Below are 18,448 nucleotides of genomic sequence, written 5' to 3'. Positions count from 1 at the left end.
TCAAGGAAACAACGACTTGCTTCTGATTGGGTTTGAAACCATGTCACCACATTCTGATTGTATCCAAAATACAATTTCACAAACTAATTAAAATATTCTGAAGCAGAAAAAGTCACTAAGCTATCCAGTGTTACTATCATCAGAAATGGTTATAAAGATGTTTTATGGTTCTTTGTTCACTAAAACGACATACCAACTGAATTTGAAGTATCGCTGAGAATGGTTATGGCCAATAATTTGCAATATCTTATGTCATTGTATTGTAAAGTTCAAGTGACTGCACATCCAAGTGTAGATGTTGATAATACATGTAAAAATTTGAATTCAAGTAGCAATGAACTTAGCAAAAAATATAGCTTAAGTTAAGGAAAATAGATAATCTCTCAAGTTATTCCTTTTTCTATTATTCTATATTTTTTATTCAGATTATTCACAGTATTCGGGCTATCAGTACCCAGCATATACTACTACCCCTGCATCAACTACAGCTGCTACGACAGGTTATAATTATGGCTATGACTACACACAGGCTGGTTATGGAAGTTATGATGGATACACTGGTAAGACTTTAAATAGTTAATAACTAGAAATGAAAAAAATTAACCCTGTTTTATATTTGAGAGTCAAAAACAACAGATTGAAGGCAAAAAGGGACTTTATCTTATAAGTCATTTGCCTTGTAGACAAGTAATTACTGTAGCAGGCAATATACATTAATGATTAAGCATCAATAAAGAGATTTAATTACAATTTTTTTCAGAAATGTACTGCACATATGATAAATGTTTTTAATTGCATTTGAATTTGTAGAGCTAACTCTAGAGGTCACATGACCAATTGGCAATTGACCTTAGCCTAAACTTCAGTTGCAGAAAAGCTACTCAGTCAATTTAGAGACGGCTTTTACAATGGTGCTTTACAGCATAACAAGAGCATTAGTTTTTACAAAATTTTGCAAGAAAACACTGCCAGTGGCTAAAACTCGGCTTGTTCTCACTAACAACTCGGCTTGTTCTAACTAGCTTGTTATAAATATTCTGAAAGGTTTCACGACCGTATATAAACAGTTGTTTGCAATATAACCCTCACCTAACACCTTTGGTTATATTTCCAAACAAACATTTATATACAGCCATATAACCTTTATGACTAATAATATACTTGTTGCCAAATTGTACGCCGTTATCTGACTGTTACCCCATTACAGCAGGTAGCTATGGTTATGGTCAGGGGTATGACTACAGTGCATATGGTTACTACAACCAGGCAGGGACCACCGCAACTCCTACTACCGCAGCTACACCAGTAACGTATGTAATAAAATTATCTAAAAAGCAATAAGGGGCCTTCTAGATTTAGTGAATTTGGTTGTCAAGTTCAAAATCATTTTTTCATCAGATTTGTGGTATTGAATCCTGCAATTGACATTGTATTAATTTCATATATGGTTTAAATTGTCCAGTAATGTACTTGAATGGTGTCAGGAGTTTCTATCATGATGCGTGCTAATGACAGAAAAATGCAGGATATTTTTATGTAATATCTATTTTTATCAATAAATGCTGAAAAAAATGCCAGACACTTTCTAGCTTATTGTTGAAATGACCTGTGACTGAATTTAAAAAACATTATTTGGCTTTTATGGAAATTTTAAGAAATTCAATGATTTGAAAAAAAAATACAGATGAACATTTCTATTGACTATTATTTGCATGTTACCTCTCACTTTTTGTAAAAACAAATCAAGTTGTGAAAACGAAACATCTCTGAACTGCCATATATTTATAACAGCCAGGGTTACTTAAAAACAAAACATACAAAAAATGTTCTGATGAAATGATGTTGACTCTTAACATATAATTTTAAAAACTGCAAGTTTGCTGTTAAACTTTTCTCAATATACCTATTGAAGCAGAGGAAAATGGCCTTGAAAGCTGGTATGTGAGAGAAAAAGTCACTGCGCTATAATTAATCAAATGGAATTCAGAAATGTTGACCAAGCTGGTGGTTTTCTCTATGTTTTCTCTAAGTTGTCATAATTTGTCTGAAGTTCAAATGAGACTGCTGGTTTGACAAGATTGTCAGCATATCTTATAATTTGTCACCTTAGTGCTATAACGTAATAAGTCCTTCTAAATTTAATAGCAGTTAATCAGTTATTGCACTGAGGTAACACATTTATAAAAGTATGATTCTTAGCTTGAGCTTTATGGATAATTTTTTTTTTTTCAGTTCTACAGAAGTGAAGCCGACTGATACATCCGCTAGTGTCTCACTCCCCGTGACAGGTCAGTATGCCTATTAGTCTGTAACCCCTATTACAAATAAACCAACCTAATAATTAGTTACTCTTTAGTGCAGCAAGGAAAGGGGGCCATTGTGGTTAAGGTGGTTGGCTTCAAACCACTTGCCCTTCATAGATGTGGGTTCAAACCCTATCAGGGACTTTGGATTCTTTCATGTGAGGAAGCGTTGATGCTAGCTTATGAAATGTTGTTGGTTCTACTGAAGTGACCGCTTTGGCCGCATATAATGCACAAGGGGCACCTGATGCCTTTCTCCACAAGTGAAACTACAATGTTGTTGTATAACCTTCACAGTGTTGGTGTGACCTAAGGTAGTCTTATTGCAATGCTTTCCCACCAAAATATTTTTAATATCATAATAAATCAGTCATTTCCGGAACATTATTTTCACAATCTTCAGTATTCAATAATTTTTAACTTTTTATAACAGGAACTTGTATCAAAATGGTGTGAAAAGCTCAATGTAACATTAAGTGAAGAAGAATTGAGTTACATTTTTTCTTTACCTTTTAAAATATCAAATGATTCAGGCCTTCAATGGTTTCAGTACAGAATTAATCATAGAATAATAGCAACTAATTCATTACTTTTTAAAATGAAATTAAAAGATAACGAACTCTGTAGTTTTTGTAAAAATGAGAAAGAAACATTAGAACACATGTTTTGGTTTTGTCCGATAATAAACAATTTAATATTTTCTGTTTTTGAAAAGTATGGCATTTTTAGATCTTTGCTCAACTGTTGTAACTTTATCCTTGGTTTGAAAGATAGTAATTCAACTGCAATAAATATGATTTTCCTTTTTCTGAAAAGATATATTTACAACTGTAGAGTAAAAGAACAAGTACCAAATACTACAAGAGCACATCAATATATTAAGTACCAATTTATAATTTTGAGAGAGAAAGCAATTTACCAAAATGATTTAGATACCTTCAATAAGACCTGGATTCTTTTTTTGTCAAAAGATAGAGCTATAGTTAACCTTTCATATGTTTGTAAAGCTGAAAACGATAGCCAGAAGTATAAATGATCAAAAATATATTACTTGCAAAACCTGTTTTCTTTCGCTTTTTTTTCCCTTCTTTTTTTAATATAAAAAACAAATATATAATTTAGTTCCTTGTTAACTGAATAATATATAACATATGATTATATGTAACATTGGTAAATATGGTTGTAATTGTATATTGGTCATAACGCCTGCAATACCTTATATGTTTGTTACTGTTATATTATTTCATATGTTTTATATGTTTTTATATACATAAATATAATGTACGGTATAGAGCAGGATGTCCTCGACCTGCATATACCTATTGACGAGGAAAATAAATTATGTAAAAAAAAAATAAAATTTATAACAGGAATATAGTACATAGCCATAAAAGATGAGTGATTGTAAATAATTTAATGCCTAAGATTTTGAAAATATAATGTTCCAGAAATAAATGATTTGCTACAATATTAGCCAATGTTTGAAATTTTTTGCGGTAAAGTACTACAGTAAGACTACCTTAAAATCCAACAAGTCAGGAAAACATCATAATGGCTTCAGTTTTGTGACTTTGAATTCTTTAAGCAGTTTTGAAAAGGAATTTGGAGGAAGTATTTTAGCTGTAAAAGCTGCTGATTAAGATGTTGACAACAATTTTATATAAGATAGCAGCTATTACATACTAATAAAAAATGTTGTTTAAAATCCATGAACACTTAAGTTCATGCAAGATCAGTCATTAATTGTACATAACATGTAAATGATTACTTGAATCTTGAAACTTTTTACTTTTCATAAAATCTTAGTATACTGGTGCCTCATATTTCCGTGGTACTTAACTGTTTAACACAGACAACAAAAGTTAAGAGGACAAAATTCTGGAAAACAAAGTGAATATTGTAGGATAGACATGTCAATTGCATCATAGTTAATTCCATTTAATGTTTGCATGTAAGCAATTATGTATACAACATTGTAATTAACACCCATCTGCAGCCTAGTGAGTAAATTTGTGTTCTCATATTTCCAAGGCAATTACATTTTAACAGTTTCAAAAGCAAAACCAATAGTAAACTTTATTTATTAGTACACCTATGCCTACGCTCATCTGAAAGGAACAATTTTCTCTTTGGCATTTATCAAATACCTCGATGGTTCTTTAAGAAAGAAGATTTTTTTAAAAGGTATGAAATCTAAAAGAAAAATGGTGAAATATTAAATAACTTTGCTCTTAATCTGAATAAAATAATTTTTTAGTTCTATGTGTTACATTTTGATAAAAATACAATAAAATAGTAAAAGTAAAACTACTGGCAGGTTCATTAAGTCTAGGAGGCACTTTAAACTGTTTAAGCCATATACCTTGGAAATATGGGATACCTCGGAAATTATGAGGCACCAGTATACATTTTTCTTAAGTTTGAGTTTTTTGAAATACTTTGGCTCATCTGAAGGCATGCAGCTTTAATATCTCTATAGGACTGTTAAGATACTGAGTTTTTAAAATGAAAAATTATATAAATAATTCATATAAGCTCTTCAGTTGGTTTAAATTTATCCTTCTTAGACTAGTCAAGGTCAGGGAACAAATTTACTTATTTAGGGTATATAGTTATATCTTACAAAATACTTTTATAGAACTAATGAACAGTAAAATTATATTGTTTCCATGATATTATGGTTGATTCTGAAACAATGGTAAAACAAAAAATGTCTCTGTTATTTGATACATATGTACATTTTGAAACATTATAGCATAAAATCGGCTATTTTTCCATCTTTTGCCCATGTTTTAATGGGACCAAAACCATGTGTTAACATAGTCACGTGCTCTTGTTATAGCCCGGTTTTACCTATGCGCAATACATAAAGGGCCCAGTAAACAAAATAAAAATGACCATTTGGCCTACCGGGTCGGGCACCAACCGTTCCTCGGGACTCTGCAGACGTTATAACACGAAAAAACGTGCTAAAACCCTACAGAATAAAATGTTCCAGAACAAAATATTATGCTGCTATTTTAAGTACGAACAAATTTACTTATTTAGGGTATATAGTTATATCTTACAAAATACTTTTATAGAACTAATGAACAGTAAAATTATATTGTTTCCATGATATTATGGTTGATTCTCAAAAAATGGTAAAACAAAAAATGTCTCTGTTATTTGATACATATGTACATTTTGAAACATTATAGCATAAAATCGGCTATTTTTGGCCGGGTTGCACTGGTGCAAACCCGGGTTATAGTATGGTGAATGTCGGGCGGCGGGCGGGCGGGGAAAAACTTTTGTAACAGTTTTCTCAGCAACTACTTATCACAGCCTCTTGATATTTGGTATACAGCATCAACACATGGTCCCATACCGTGGGATTTGATTTCAGGTCTGTCGCTCATCCACTTTCTGTTTATCGACTTAGTTAAATTTTCAACATTAATGGTCAATGGCAGGAAATTTTCGTAACAGTTTTCTCAGCAACTACTCATCACAGCCTCTTGATATTTGGCATACAGCATTGACACGTGGTTCAGGTCTGTCGCTCATCCACTTCCTGTTTATCGACTTAGTTAAATTTTCAACATTAATGGTCAATGGTAGGAAATTTTCGTAACAGTTTTCTCAGTAAGTAGTTATCACAGCCTCTTGATATTTGGTATACAGCATTGACACATTGTCTCATACTGTGGGATATGGTTTCAGGTCTGTCGCTCATCCACTTCCTTTTTAACAACTTAGTTAAATTTTCGACATTAATGGTCAGTGGTAGGAAATTTTCCTAACAGTTTTCTCAGCAACTACTCATCACAGCCTCTTGATATTTGGCATACAGCATTGACACAGGGTTGCATACGGTGGGATTTGATTTCAAATCTGTCGCTCATCCTTTTCCTGTTTATCTACTTAGTTAAATTTCCGACATTAATGGACAATGGTAGGAGGAAATTTTTGTAACAGTTTTCGCAGCAACTACTTATCACAGCTTCTTGATATTTAGCATACAGCATTGCCTCATGGTCCCATACTGTGGGATTTGATTTCAGGTCTGTCGCTCATCCACTTCCTGTTTACCGACTTAGTTAAATTTTTGACATTAATGGTCAATGGTTAACATTTTTTGTAACATCACAGCCTCATGATATTTGGTATACAAATGCAACCCGGCCTTTTCTGTCTTTGACCCATTTTTCCATCTTTTGCCCATGTTATAATGGGACCAAAACCATGTGTTAACATAGTCACATGCTCTTGTTATAGCCCGGTTTTACCTATGCGCAATACATAAAGGGCCCAGTAAACAAACAAAAAAATGACGTTTTGGCCTACCGGGCTCGGGCACCAACCGTTCCTCGAGACTCTGCAGACGTTATAACACGAAAAAACGTGCTTAAACCCTACAGAATAAAATGTTCCAGAACATAGAATATTATGCTGCTATTTTAAGTAGGACTTTGACCATTTAGCAATGACTTAGTGCATGCGCCATTTGCTTTTAAGGCAATAAGATATGTTATTTCTGCCATACAAGTATTTATTTGAAGTATTCATCTTTTTAAATTCAAACTGTACAATAATGTTTTCAGGAAATATAGCTTTATAGACTTTACTATGAAATTGTTGGTTTTTCCCAGGTCAGCCTGCCACTTCTATATGAAATTGTTGTTTTTTCCAGGTCAGCCTGCCACTTCTATATGAAATTGTTGTTTTTTTCCAGGTCAGCCTGCCACTTTAATTTGAAATTGTTATGTTTTTTCCAGGTCAGCCTGCCACTTTTATATGGAATTGTTGTTTTTTCCAGGTCAGCCTGCCACTTTAGGTACACCAGCACCACCTGCACCCCCACCCCCACCACCTGATGCTCAAACTGCCACAAGCCAAGCTGGTTCTTCCTGGGGTGGGAGCTATTCAGCTGGAAGCTATGGGAACCATGCTGGTTACTATGGTTATCCTGCTGGTAGTTATGCAACTCAGGCTGGTACCTATGGTTACACTCAACAGCCAGCTGGATATGGACAACAGCAGACTGGTAACAGTCAGCAGCAGGCTGGTTACAGTCAGCAACAGGCTGGTTACAGCCAGCAACAGGCTGGTTACAGTCAGCCACAGGCCGGTTACAATCAACCGCAGACAGGTTACAATCAACCGCAGACTGGTTACAGTCAACAGCAGCCTGGTTACAGTCAGCAACAGCCTGGTTACAATCAACAGCAGCCTGGTTACAATCAACAGCAGCCTGGTTACAGTCAACAGCAGGCTGGTTACAATCAACAGCAGCCTGGTTACAGTCAAAAGCCGACTGAACCAAGTCAAGTTACAGCTGGTTCTAGTCAGCAGCAGGAGGGTTATAGTACTTCTGGCTATGAAAATAGTCAACAACAGTCAACCTACTCTGGAACCTCAGGTCAACAACAGCCCAGCTACAGCGAAAAGCAGCATCAGCAGAAAACAGGCTACAATCAGCAGAAGGCATCTAGTGATAGTGATCAGTCATCTGGATACAGTCAAAAGCATACTGGATATGGGCAACAACAGGCAAAGGGGTACAGTCAAGGTGATTATGAGCAAAAGAGCTCAAATGAAAATCAGAAAAATAAAAATAATGATTCTAATAATACATATTACAGTGGCATACAGGAAAATAACAGTTATTCTAGTTTACAGAGTGACAGGGGTTCCTATGGCCGTGGTCGTGGAAGGGGTGATAGCAGTCACTCCGGATATGATCAAGACCGTAGGGGATTTTCAGGAAACCGGGGTGGGAGAGGAAGTTACAGAAACAATAATAAAAATTTTGATAGTAATGAAAGTGAACAAGTAGATAATGAAGAAAGTTTAAATGATCAATTTAATGCTAGAAATTACAGGGATGATTCTTGGAGTAAGAACAATAATAGAGGGAGAGGAGGCAGAGAGTTTGGGAGAGGGGAGTATTCCAATAGAGGAAAACAGAGGTTTGAAGGTGGTAGAGGTGTTGGATTAAAAAGTCTATTGAGTGAAGAAATAGACTATAGTGAAAGTTCAGGGGTCAAAAGAGGAGCAAGTCACAGAGGGGGGAAAGGATTTGGGGCTGGAAGAGGGTATAGTGATTGGGATAGGCAAGGTTCTGAGGATCAGTTTGATAGCGAAGAAAACAGTAATAGTCAGGAGAGCTATAGTACAGGCAGAAGTAGAGGTCGGGGATCTGGATCTTTTGGAAAAGGAAACACTAGAGATGGTGCAGGTAGTGAGGGAGGGGGATTTAGTAATGACAATCGAGGTGCTTTTAGAGGAGGTAGAGGTTTCAGTGGAGAGAGAGGAAGATTTGGAAGAGGTCGTGGTTTTGGAAGACAGGAAGATCAAAGTAATGATAATGATGATATAGATTATGAAATGGAAGGAAATCAAGTTAACACTAGAGGTGGTTTTGGAAATCAAGTTAACACTAGAGGTGGTTTTGGAAGAGGCCGTGGTCAAAGAGGAAGAGGCGGATTTGGAAACAATAGAAGTCAATGGGATGATGGTGATGATGATTGGACTCCAGAAGCAGGAAATAATAGAGGTGATTATAGTAGAGGACAAGGTCAAAGAAGCAGAGGTGCCTTTGGAAGGGGTATAGATCAGGGTGATGATAATGAATTTGTAAGAGATGCTGATGAAGGGAACAGAGGAGGTTTCGGAAGAGATGCTGATCAAGGGAACAGAGGAGGTTTTGGAAGAGGTGGAAACAGAGGAAGTTTTGGAAGAGGCAGGGGTGGATTTGGAAGAGGCAATGATCAAGGGAATGATGGTAAGTTTAAAACAGGTGAGGAACAAGATTATAATAAAAGTGGTTTTGGAAGGGGAAACTTTGGAGGTGACAGAGGAGGCTCTAGTGTAGGTAGAGGACAATCTAGTGAAAGAGGAGGCTCTAGTGTAGGTAGAGGACAACCTAGTGAAAGAGGAGGCTTTAGTGGAGGTAGAGGACAACCTAATGAAAGAGGAGGCTTTAGTGTAGGTAGAGGACAACCTAGTGAAAGAGGAGGCTTCAGTGGAGGTAGAGGACAACCTAGTGAAAGAGGAGGCTCTAGTGGAGGCAGAGGACAACCTAGTGAAAGAGGAGGCTTTAGTGTAGGTAGAGGACAACCTAGTGAAAAAGGGACCTTTGGTAGAGGTAACAGAGGTGGAGTTGGTCGTGGGCAAAATCAAGATAATGAACATGGAGGTGCCCAACTTGGCAGAGGCAGGGGAAATCTAGATAAATCTAAAGAACATGCTACTGTTGACAAAACTAAAGTAGAAGTAAAACGTAAAAGTGTTGAATGCTTAGAACTGTCACCAGCTAAGAAAAAGAAAGAAGAGGAGAAGATAGATGTTTTACCATTCATTCAAGCTCACATTGAAGAGCACTGTACTGTTAATGAAGATGCTAGGAAAATTGCAGAGGAAGCCTTGAAGAAAATGATGCAGCCAGCATATTGTGTGTTGTGTAATGCAAGAATGAGTGGTTCACCACAAGCAATGATGCACTATCAAGGGAAAAATCATAATAAAAAAATTAAGAATTTTATAACATGTGGGATGACAAAGTATGTTGAGAAGGTAAAGGAAGATGCAAACAAGACTGAAGAACAAATTGCAAAAGAAAAAGCAGAAGAAGAAGAAAGAAATAGAATTTTGGACCAAAAAGTCGCGGAGGTTTGCAAAAAGTTTTGTATTGTGTTGGCTGTTTGGAAATATGAAGGATGGGTCAATATAAATTTTCAACCTTATGACATTAACGTTTAGATATATAAGATACTAAAACTGTTGCAGGGTTTTGATTTTTATCAGTTTAATGGGTAAAACCTGACATGTCTTCATGCAGCCTACACTTACCTTTTAATCACAGTGAAGTTAGTGCAAATCATTTTTCCTTAGTTAAAAAAAGTTTTTATTTTAAAGAAACATTAATTTTAAGTTCAGTTAGTGTATGATAATTGTGCAAATATAATATAATTATGTCCCTTTAGTCTATTTTCTCTTGGGCAAAAAATCTTTAATTTAATATGTGTGATAAATTCAGGAATTGGTGATTTATTTGTTTTGTAATGTTGTTAGTAAAAAAAGAAATTATTGAATGTGTAATGGAGTAGAGTAGTACTTGGTTTAAGTTTTATTATGCCACCGCAGCATCTGCGATGCGGTGGCATATAGCGATTCACCTGTGTGTGTGTGTGTGTGTTTGTTTGTGTGTGTGTGTGTTATATAGATTATATAGTGAACTTAAAAAATCTTCTTGTGAAAAACCACTTGTCCAATTTCAACCAAACTTGGCAGGATTGTTCCTTGGGTGGAGGGCTTCCAAAGTTGTTCAAAGAATTTCATTCCATGCAGAAATCTGGTTGCCATGGCAACCAAAAGGAATTATAAGAATAAATTTAAAAAATCTTCTTGTAAAGACCCAAAAGGCCTAGAGCTTAGATATTTTGCATAAGGCATTGTCTGGTAGACCTCTAACAAGATTGTTCAAATTTTAGCCCTGGGGTCAAAATTGGCCCCGCCCCAGGGGTCATTGATTTTCACTATGTACATATAGTAAAAACTTAAAATACCGTCTTGTAAAAACCCAAAAGGCCTAGAGCTTAGATATTTTGCATAAGGCATCATCTGGTAGACCCTTACCAAGATTGTTCAAATTATAGCCCTTGGGTCAAAATCGGCCCCGCCCCGGGGTCATTGATTTTCGCTATATGTACATATAGTAAAAACTAAAAACACCTTCTTGTAAAGACCCAAAAGGCCTAGAGCTTAGATATTTTGCATAAGGCATTGTCTGGTAGACCTCTACGCAGATTGTTCAAATTATAGCCCTGGGGTCAAAATCAACCCCGTCCCAGGGGTCATTGGTTTTCCTTATATGTATATAGTAAAAACTTAAAAAAAATTCTTCTAGCAATTGACAAATGCTAGAGGTTAGATATTCTGCATGAAACATTGTGGTGTAAACCTCTAGCAAGATTGTTCAAATTATAGCCCTGGGGTCAAAATTACCCCCGCCCTGGGGGTCATTGATTTCAATATATACATATAGTGAAAAATAAAAAAAATCTTATTGTCTGAAGGTACAAGGCTTAGATCTAGCTTTAATATTTGTTAAATAATATATCATATGAAAGGTACTCTACCAAAGATGTTCAAATTTTGCCTCTTGTGTCAAAATAAGCCCGCCCCTGGGAGCCATAGGTTTATCTTATATGTATATAGTTAAAACTTTAAAAAATCATCTTCTCTAAATTGACAAAGGATAGAGTTAAGATATTTTGCATGAAACATTATGTAGTGAACCTCTAGCAAGATTGTTCAAATTTTAGCCCTGGGTCAAAATTGGTTCCGCCCCAGGGGTCATTGATTTTCATTATGTACATATAGTGAAAAAAAAAATTTGTCTGAAGGTTCAAGGCATAGAGCTTTGATGTTTGATATATAATATCATCTATAGGTCCTCTACCAAAGTTTTTCAAATGTCAAAAATTGGCCCTGCCCGGGGGCAGTGATTCTCATTATGTACACGTAGTAAAAACAGAAAATAAAACAAATGTTTTCTGAATGGGAGAAAGCTATAGCTTAGATATTTGACTTGAAATGTTTTTTGGTGGACCTGTATCAAGATTGATTCTCCCCAAGGGGACAGTGACCTACTTTCTTGTCCTTTGATGTACAGCAATGACATTTTGACCATGTGTACAGTTTTAGTTGTAAAATTAAACTTTGACCTAGATTTTGATGATTTGACCTGCTTTCTTGTCCTTTGATGTACAGCTATGAAATTTGAACCATGCGGTGGCATAGCATTTTTCTCAAATGCAATCTTGTTTTACCTGGATAAATAACAAACTCACAAGCAACATCACTTTGCTGTCCAATTTTCTCTACTTTTAAATGGTTTTTCTCATAACATTTTCTTATCATAAGTTTTTTATCATGAGTGCAGATTTTAGAAAGTCATGGCAATGGGGGGAAAAGTTATAATTTAGTTCATTTTTTCTAAGCCCATAAGCCCTCACAAATTTGCTATTGGATTTCATTCATGTAAAGCAGGTTATTTTTTTTGGGGGGGGGGAGGGGGGGGGTTGGGATGGCTGTAAGATAATTATTTGTGTAACTTTTAAATCTATGTAACAATTCAACTTTAGGTAATACTGAGTGAGCTGTAACCTTCTTTGGTTGACTATGAACATATTTCTTTGTATTTCTTATGATGTAAAGCTTACGAAAACAATTTGTTAAAGAAATGCCATTTAAATAATGAAAATTGTTGCCCTAAAATGCAAGAAATATATTTGATAATAGAATCCCCAGTTGCAGTGGAATACATTACTGGATAAGTTACAGTGAAATTTTACATTAGCAGATATATCTGGCTACTATTGTTATATTACTAGAACTTGAACAACAAGTGAGAAATTACTTAAAGAATGGATGATATCCGGAACACTGCAAATGTGGGTTTTTCCCAGCTTATCTGTAGGTACAAACAAACTATTACAGTTACAGCTTCAAAAATAAGTGCAACAGGTTGACTAATCTATTGTGTTGGGTTACAAGTGCACTGTTAAACTATATCGGTAAAAGTTTGTTTGTACCAATGGATTAGCTGGGAAAAACCCAAATATTCTTAATTCCAAAGTTAGTCTGTTAGCGAGATATAACTTAAACAATAAATGAGATGCTGTTTTATAATTCTTTGGTGAATTGGTCAATGCCTGAAAATTAACATTAATAATTGAATATTTTGCTCTCATTTTGTGAGACTTTGGCTTCATTTCAGTGTTGAGTGTTTCCAAAACACACTTAGAAATATCTTTTTCATTATGGTATCCTTCATGAATGATTCTCCATTGACCAATGGACAATTTTTATTACGCAAGTTTATTTGGAATTTTCTATAACACACAGTTTTCTTGAACAGTTACATTTCAATGTGAGGATTTCCCATCACACACTTTGTGTGACATGTTTAAAATTCAAATACAAATGGTGGGTTGAACTTGGGGTATGAATCATATTCAGTGATAGTTCGAGTTTTACCAACTTGTGGTCATAAATATCTGTTAATGAAAACAAAACTATAATTTATCCAGTCTCCCCTTTTTATGCCCCCATTTCGAAGAAAAGGGGGTATATTGCTTTGCACTTGTCGGTCCGTTGGTCCGTCGGTCCGTAGACCAAATGGTTTCCGAGTGATAACTAAAGAACCTTTAGGCCTAGGAACTTCAAACTTGGTATGGTGATTGGTCATGACCAGTAGATGACCCCTATTGATTTTGGGGTCAAGGGGTCAAAGGTCACATTGACCTGGTAAGCAAAAACGGTTTCCGATCAATAACTAAAGAACCTTAAGGCCTAGGAACTTCAAACTTGGTATGGTGATTGGTCTAGACCAGTAGATGACCCCTATTTATTTTGGGGTCAAAGGGTCAAAGGTCAAGGTCACATTGACCTTGTAAGCAAAAACAGTTTCCGATCAATAACTAAAAAACCTTAAGGCCTAGGAACTTCAAACTTGGTATGGTGATTGGTCATGACCAGTAGATGACCCCTATTGATTTTGGGGTCAAAGGTCAAGGTCACATTGACCTTGTAAGCAAAAACGGTTTCCGATCAATAACTAAAGAACCTTAAGGCCTAGGAACTTCAAACTTGGTATGGTGATTGGTCATGACCAGTAGATGACCCCTATTGATTTTGGGGTCAAAGGGTCAAAGGTCAAGGTCACATTGACCTTGTAAGCAAAAACGGTTTCTGATTATTAACAAAAGAACCCTTAGGCCTAGGAACTTCAAACTTGGTATGGTGATTGTTCATGACCAGCAGATGACCCCTATTGATTTTGGGGTTAAGGGGTCAAAGGTCAAGGTCACATTGACCTTGTAAGCAAAAACGGTTTCCAATCAATAACGAAAGAACCCTTAGGCCTAGGAACTTCAAACTTGGTATTGTGATTGGTCATGACCAGCAGATGACCCCTATTGATTTTGGGGTTAAGGGGTCAAAGGTCAAGGTCACATTGACTTTGTAGGTAAAAACGGTTTCCGATCAATAACGAAAGAACCCTTAGGCCTAAGGACTTCAAACTTGATATGGTGATTGGTCATGATCAGTAGATGACCCCTATTGATTTTGGGGTCAAGGGGTCAAAGGTCAAGATCACATTTACCTCTTAGGTAAAAACGGTTTCCGATCAATAACTAAAGAACCCTTAGGCCTAGGAACTTCAAACTTGGTATGGTGATTGGTCATGACCAGTAGATGACCCCTATTGATATTGGGGTTAAGGGGTCAAAGGTCAAGGTCACATTGACCTTGTATGTTAAAACGGTTTCTGATCAATTAACTAAAAACGCTTAGGCCTAGGAACTTCAAACTTTGTATGATGATTGGTCGTGACCAGCAGATGACCCCTATTGAGTTTTGGGTCAAGGGGTCAAAGGTTAAGGTCATGACCAGTAGATACTTGATAACCCTTATTAATTGTTTGATCACTGGGTCAGAAGTCATGCATAATAACCTTTTCACATGACTAATTGGCTGCTGATAGGGGGCATACATGTTTTACAAACATATCTTGTTAAATTGAGTGTTACTTTATGTTGAAACATTCCCTTTGTTTTGAACAGAGCAAAAGCTTGTCTATGATAACAAAGTACAAATCTTTCCATAATTAGAAGTAATTTATAAAGTGTTTTATATTTTTTTTTACATATCAATCATCGCAAAAAGAGATTTTCAGACTTTTTCATAGGAAGTTAATAAGCAATAATTAACTCTCCGCAGTAATTTAGTTAATGATCTTGTCATGTGGAAGGAATTTGGGTTACTCATTTTCTTTTGATGTCTGCTATGGAGTCTGTTGATCAAAGAGTTCCTCTACTAAAGTACAAAAAAGTACCTACAAAATACTATAAAAACTCTGAAAACAGGACCCTCTAAAAACTGGACTTTTGGTCTAGTCTGAACAGGGTCCAGTTTTCGAAGTTTTTACTGTAGTAATTATGGAAAAAATGATACAGAATGTAGTGAATTTGGAAACTAGACGAATATTTCATACAACATGTTTGAAATACTGTGTACATTAGTGTCACATGATTATATTATATATTCCAAACCTTGTGATAATTGATTACTTCTAATTAGGAAAGGTTAAAGAGGATGCATAGCTTTGGTATGAGTTGTCATTGAAAAGTTGTAATTATATTACATATATATTTTTTTGCTTGACTATTTAAAGAAAAAAGAGAGCTATTGTCAGTGTTGGGTGGCAATTGCTGTCACACTTTTGTTAAGTTTTATTGTACAAGCTTGTATCTCAAGAACTCTCCAAATGGAATATTTTGAAACTTCACACACTTATTTGAGAGCATTATAGGAGGTCACTGTCAAAGGCCCATAACTCTAACACAGATTTTGATGGAATTATGGCCCTTTTTGAACATTATCCAGGCTCATATTTTGTTATCAGGCCCTGAGAATAGCTGAGACTGACAGCTCCTGCTTGTATTGAACAGGTCAGGATGACTCTTTATTTGAAATTTAGACATCAAATTGACTTTGTTTTGACAAAATTCTGCCAAAATGTTGAAATTAATTAATCCCCTTGTTATATGCAAGGAAAAGTCCATGTACAATGTAATTGTTTAGTTTTTGGCTACTCATTGTCACAATTTGTGTATAAACTAATTTGACAGCCTTTGATATGTTACTGTAACAGATAAATGGGGAGAGCTGTGATGATGATATGTATTTTAATTACATGTGTATTTCCATTCATGTTGTTGTTAATTTAGCTAGAAAATTGGGAGGAAGCCCTTTAAATATAGTCAATTTTCCATGAAAAGTCAATTTTATGCTGAAATTTCAGATAGAGATCAGTCTTGGTCAGTTGAGTGCTTGCAATTATTTAAGAGGTCTGCTCTGAAGTCTTTGACTGGTTCTGTTGAAGATTTACCTTTATAGTATTTATACCCCCACCACATAATGTGGAGCGGGCTATACTGGAATCACTTTGGTTGGTCAGGCCATTGGTCCATCTCTCCTGTGCACTTTATTCAACCCCTCAACAAGGCAGTGTGCAGGATCCATGTCTGGTCAAGGTCACTCTTGAAGGTCAAATCCAATTTTGTAGCTCTATAAATCTTATATACATTCAAATGTTAACTTCAAAGAGGTGTTCAGAACCCATGCTGCTGATGTGCCTGGTCAAGGTCATTGTGAAAGGTCAAATGTCAGACAATTTATTGTCCACTCTTTAGATTCTATACCCCTTGAATTACTTTCTTCCAGCTTGGCTCAGCTGTTCACTGAACAAAGCAATATGCAGAACCCATGGTACTGTTGTGCCTGGGTAAGGTCATTCTTGAAAGTCCATTGCCAGAAAATTTTGAGTGGAAAATTTTGTGACCACTATAGATTCAAATTAAGCTGAAATGTTCTACGTCAAAAACAATGATCAATGGTCCTACATAAAATCTTGTGTCAAAGATATGGTTGGAGTATTTGTCGCTCCTGTGGCAGCTCTAGTTGCTTTACTTGCTCAGCTAGGAATTGAACTTTTGGGATGGCTTGATGTTTGTTTTTTCTTTGACCATTATTTTTCCACAATTTATTCGGAGAACATTTTGAAAACCGATAGTGAGATTTTACCATAATGATAAACATATTCTTCTCAGGTGCTATAATACCCTCGGTATTATTATTTATATTTTTGCTTGTGGTCCTCTGTCCATTTGTCGGTTAGCCACATTGGTATATTTTCAAAATCAGTTTTTGAAACAGATTTTATCCAGAACTGGGCAAATGTTGGTTTTCCCAAGCTTATCCTTAGGTACAAACTTTTACCGTAATAGCTTCACATGCACTACCCATCAACCTGTTGCATTTATTTTCGAGGCTGTAACAGTTAAAGTGTTTTTCTACCAACAGATTATCTGGGAAAAAACCCAAATATTCTTATTAGACCTAATCTGGAATTAAGAATATTTGGATTTTTCCCAGCTAAACCGTACAAATAAACTTTTACAGTTAAAGCTTAGAAATTAACAATTGATCTTTCAAGTTTTTTGTAAAAATAAAACTGTAAACACTGGAAATGTCCATTGTGACTGGTAGTGCACCATGAAGCTATAACGGTAAAAGTTTGTTTGAACCAGAGGATTATCATGGAAAAACCCACATTTGCTGAGTTCCAAATAACATCTATTATGGAGTAAGTCTATTTATACCACTTCCAGACTAATGTATGAAAACAAATAACCTGAATATAACCCAATGACCTATGTCTTCATTATGACATTCCATAGCATTCAGGTGGGCAATCTTGGTCTGTCTTGATCCTCTTATCTTTGTTTCTCTTGCTTTACATTGATTTGACTGTATTTATTGAGAACATTCTTCATACTTTAACAGTAAAAAACAAATGAGCCGCGTCATGACAAAACAAACATAATTGGTTTGCGACCAGCATGGATACAGACCAGTCTGCGCATCTGCGCAGTCTGATCAGGATCCATGCTGTTCGCTATCAGTTTCTCTACTTATTATAGGGTTTGTAAGCGAACAGCATGGATCCTGATCAGACTGCGCGGATGTGCAGGCTGGTCTGGATCCATGCTGGTCGCAAACCCATTATGTTGGCTTTGTCATGACACGGCTCAAATCTGCCATGATTATAACATTATAGACTATTCATGAGACAGTAAAAAGTTAGGAAAGTCTTTCACAAGATTTAGTAAGATGTGTATGTGTGGTAAATAAAGTGATCCTCAACAAGCTAAACAGAAGCCAAAGGTCACAGATTTTAGTGTCTATATATTGAAATAAATGTGTCATTTTGAAAGAAAATAGGTCTCCTGTAATTTATCTGTGTTAAGTTTGAATAATGTTCCTTTGAAATACAGTCATGGATAAGAAAGATCAAGAAAAAAGAAGGAAAAGAAAGTATACTGCAACTGGGGTTCTTTATTATAGCAAATATTTACTAGTTTAAAGTGTCATACAATTTATTTTAATACTATAAAAAAAGAAAAGGAGTAAGGTCAGTTTTTGCTGTTTCACTCTGAGCCTTATTTTAGTCCACTCAAAATGCTGAATAGATAGCTTTTTTCCTATAAAACTGTTCAACTACATGTATAAATTTGTGTTCATCTCAT

At 35.6% G+C, this 18,448-nt stretch overlaps 1 protein-coding gene across 3 annotated transcripts in view; it reads left to right on the top strand.

The window, feature by feature from the left end:
- LOC132735192 (fibroin heavy chain-like) overlaps positions 1-18,448 on the top strand; it is a 41,626-nt gene that overhangs the window by 3,075 nt on the left and 20,103 nt on the right. For 2 of the 3 annotated variants that reach the window (XM_060722118.1, XM_060722119.1), the window contains exons 2-5: positions 426-560; positions 1,208-1,310; positions 2,233-2,288; positions 7,105-9,959. In XM_060722118.1, the coding sequence (XP_060578101.1) occupies positions 426-560; positions 1,208-1,310; positions 2,233-2,288; positions 7,105-9,959 (3,149 nt within the window). The remainder of the gene's footprint in view (positions 1-425; positions 561-1,207; positions 1,311-2,232; positions 2,289-7,104; positions 9,960-18,448) is intronic. The other variant, XM_060722120.1, reaches the window with a different exon arrangement.

Source organism: Ruditapes philippinarum, unplaced genomic scaffold (assembly GCF_026571515.1).
Source record: "Ruditapes philippinarum isolate M1 unplaced genomic scaffold, ASM2657151v2 ctg1516_1_1_1_1, whole genome shotgun sequence".
Taxonomy (NCBI): Eukaryota; Metazoa; Mollusca; class Bivalvia; order Venerida; family Veneridae; genus Ruditapes; species Ruditapes philippinarum.
The sequence above is the reverse complement of the archived record's forward strand: the minus strand, read 5'-3'. Positions and strand labels throughout refer to the sequence as shown.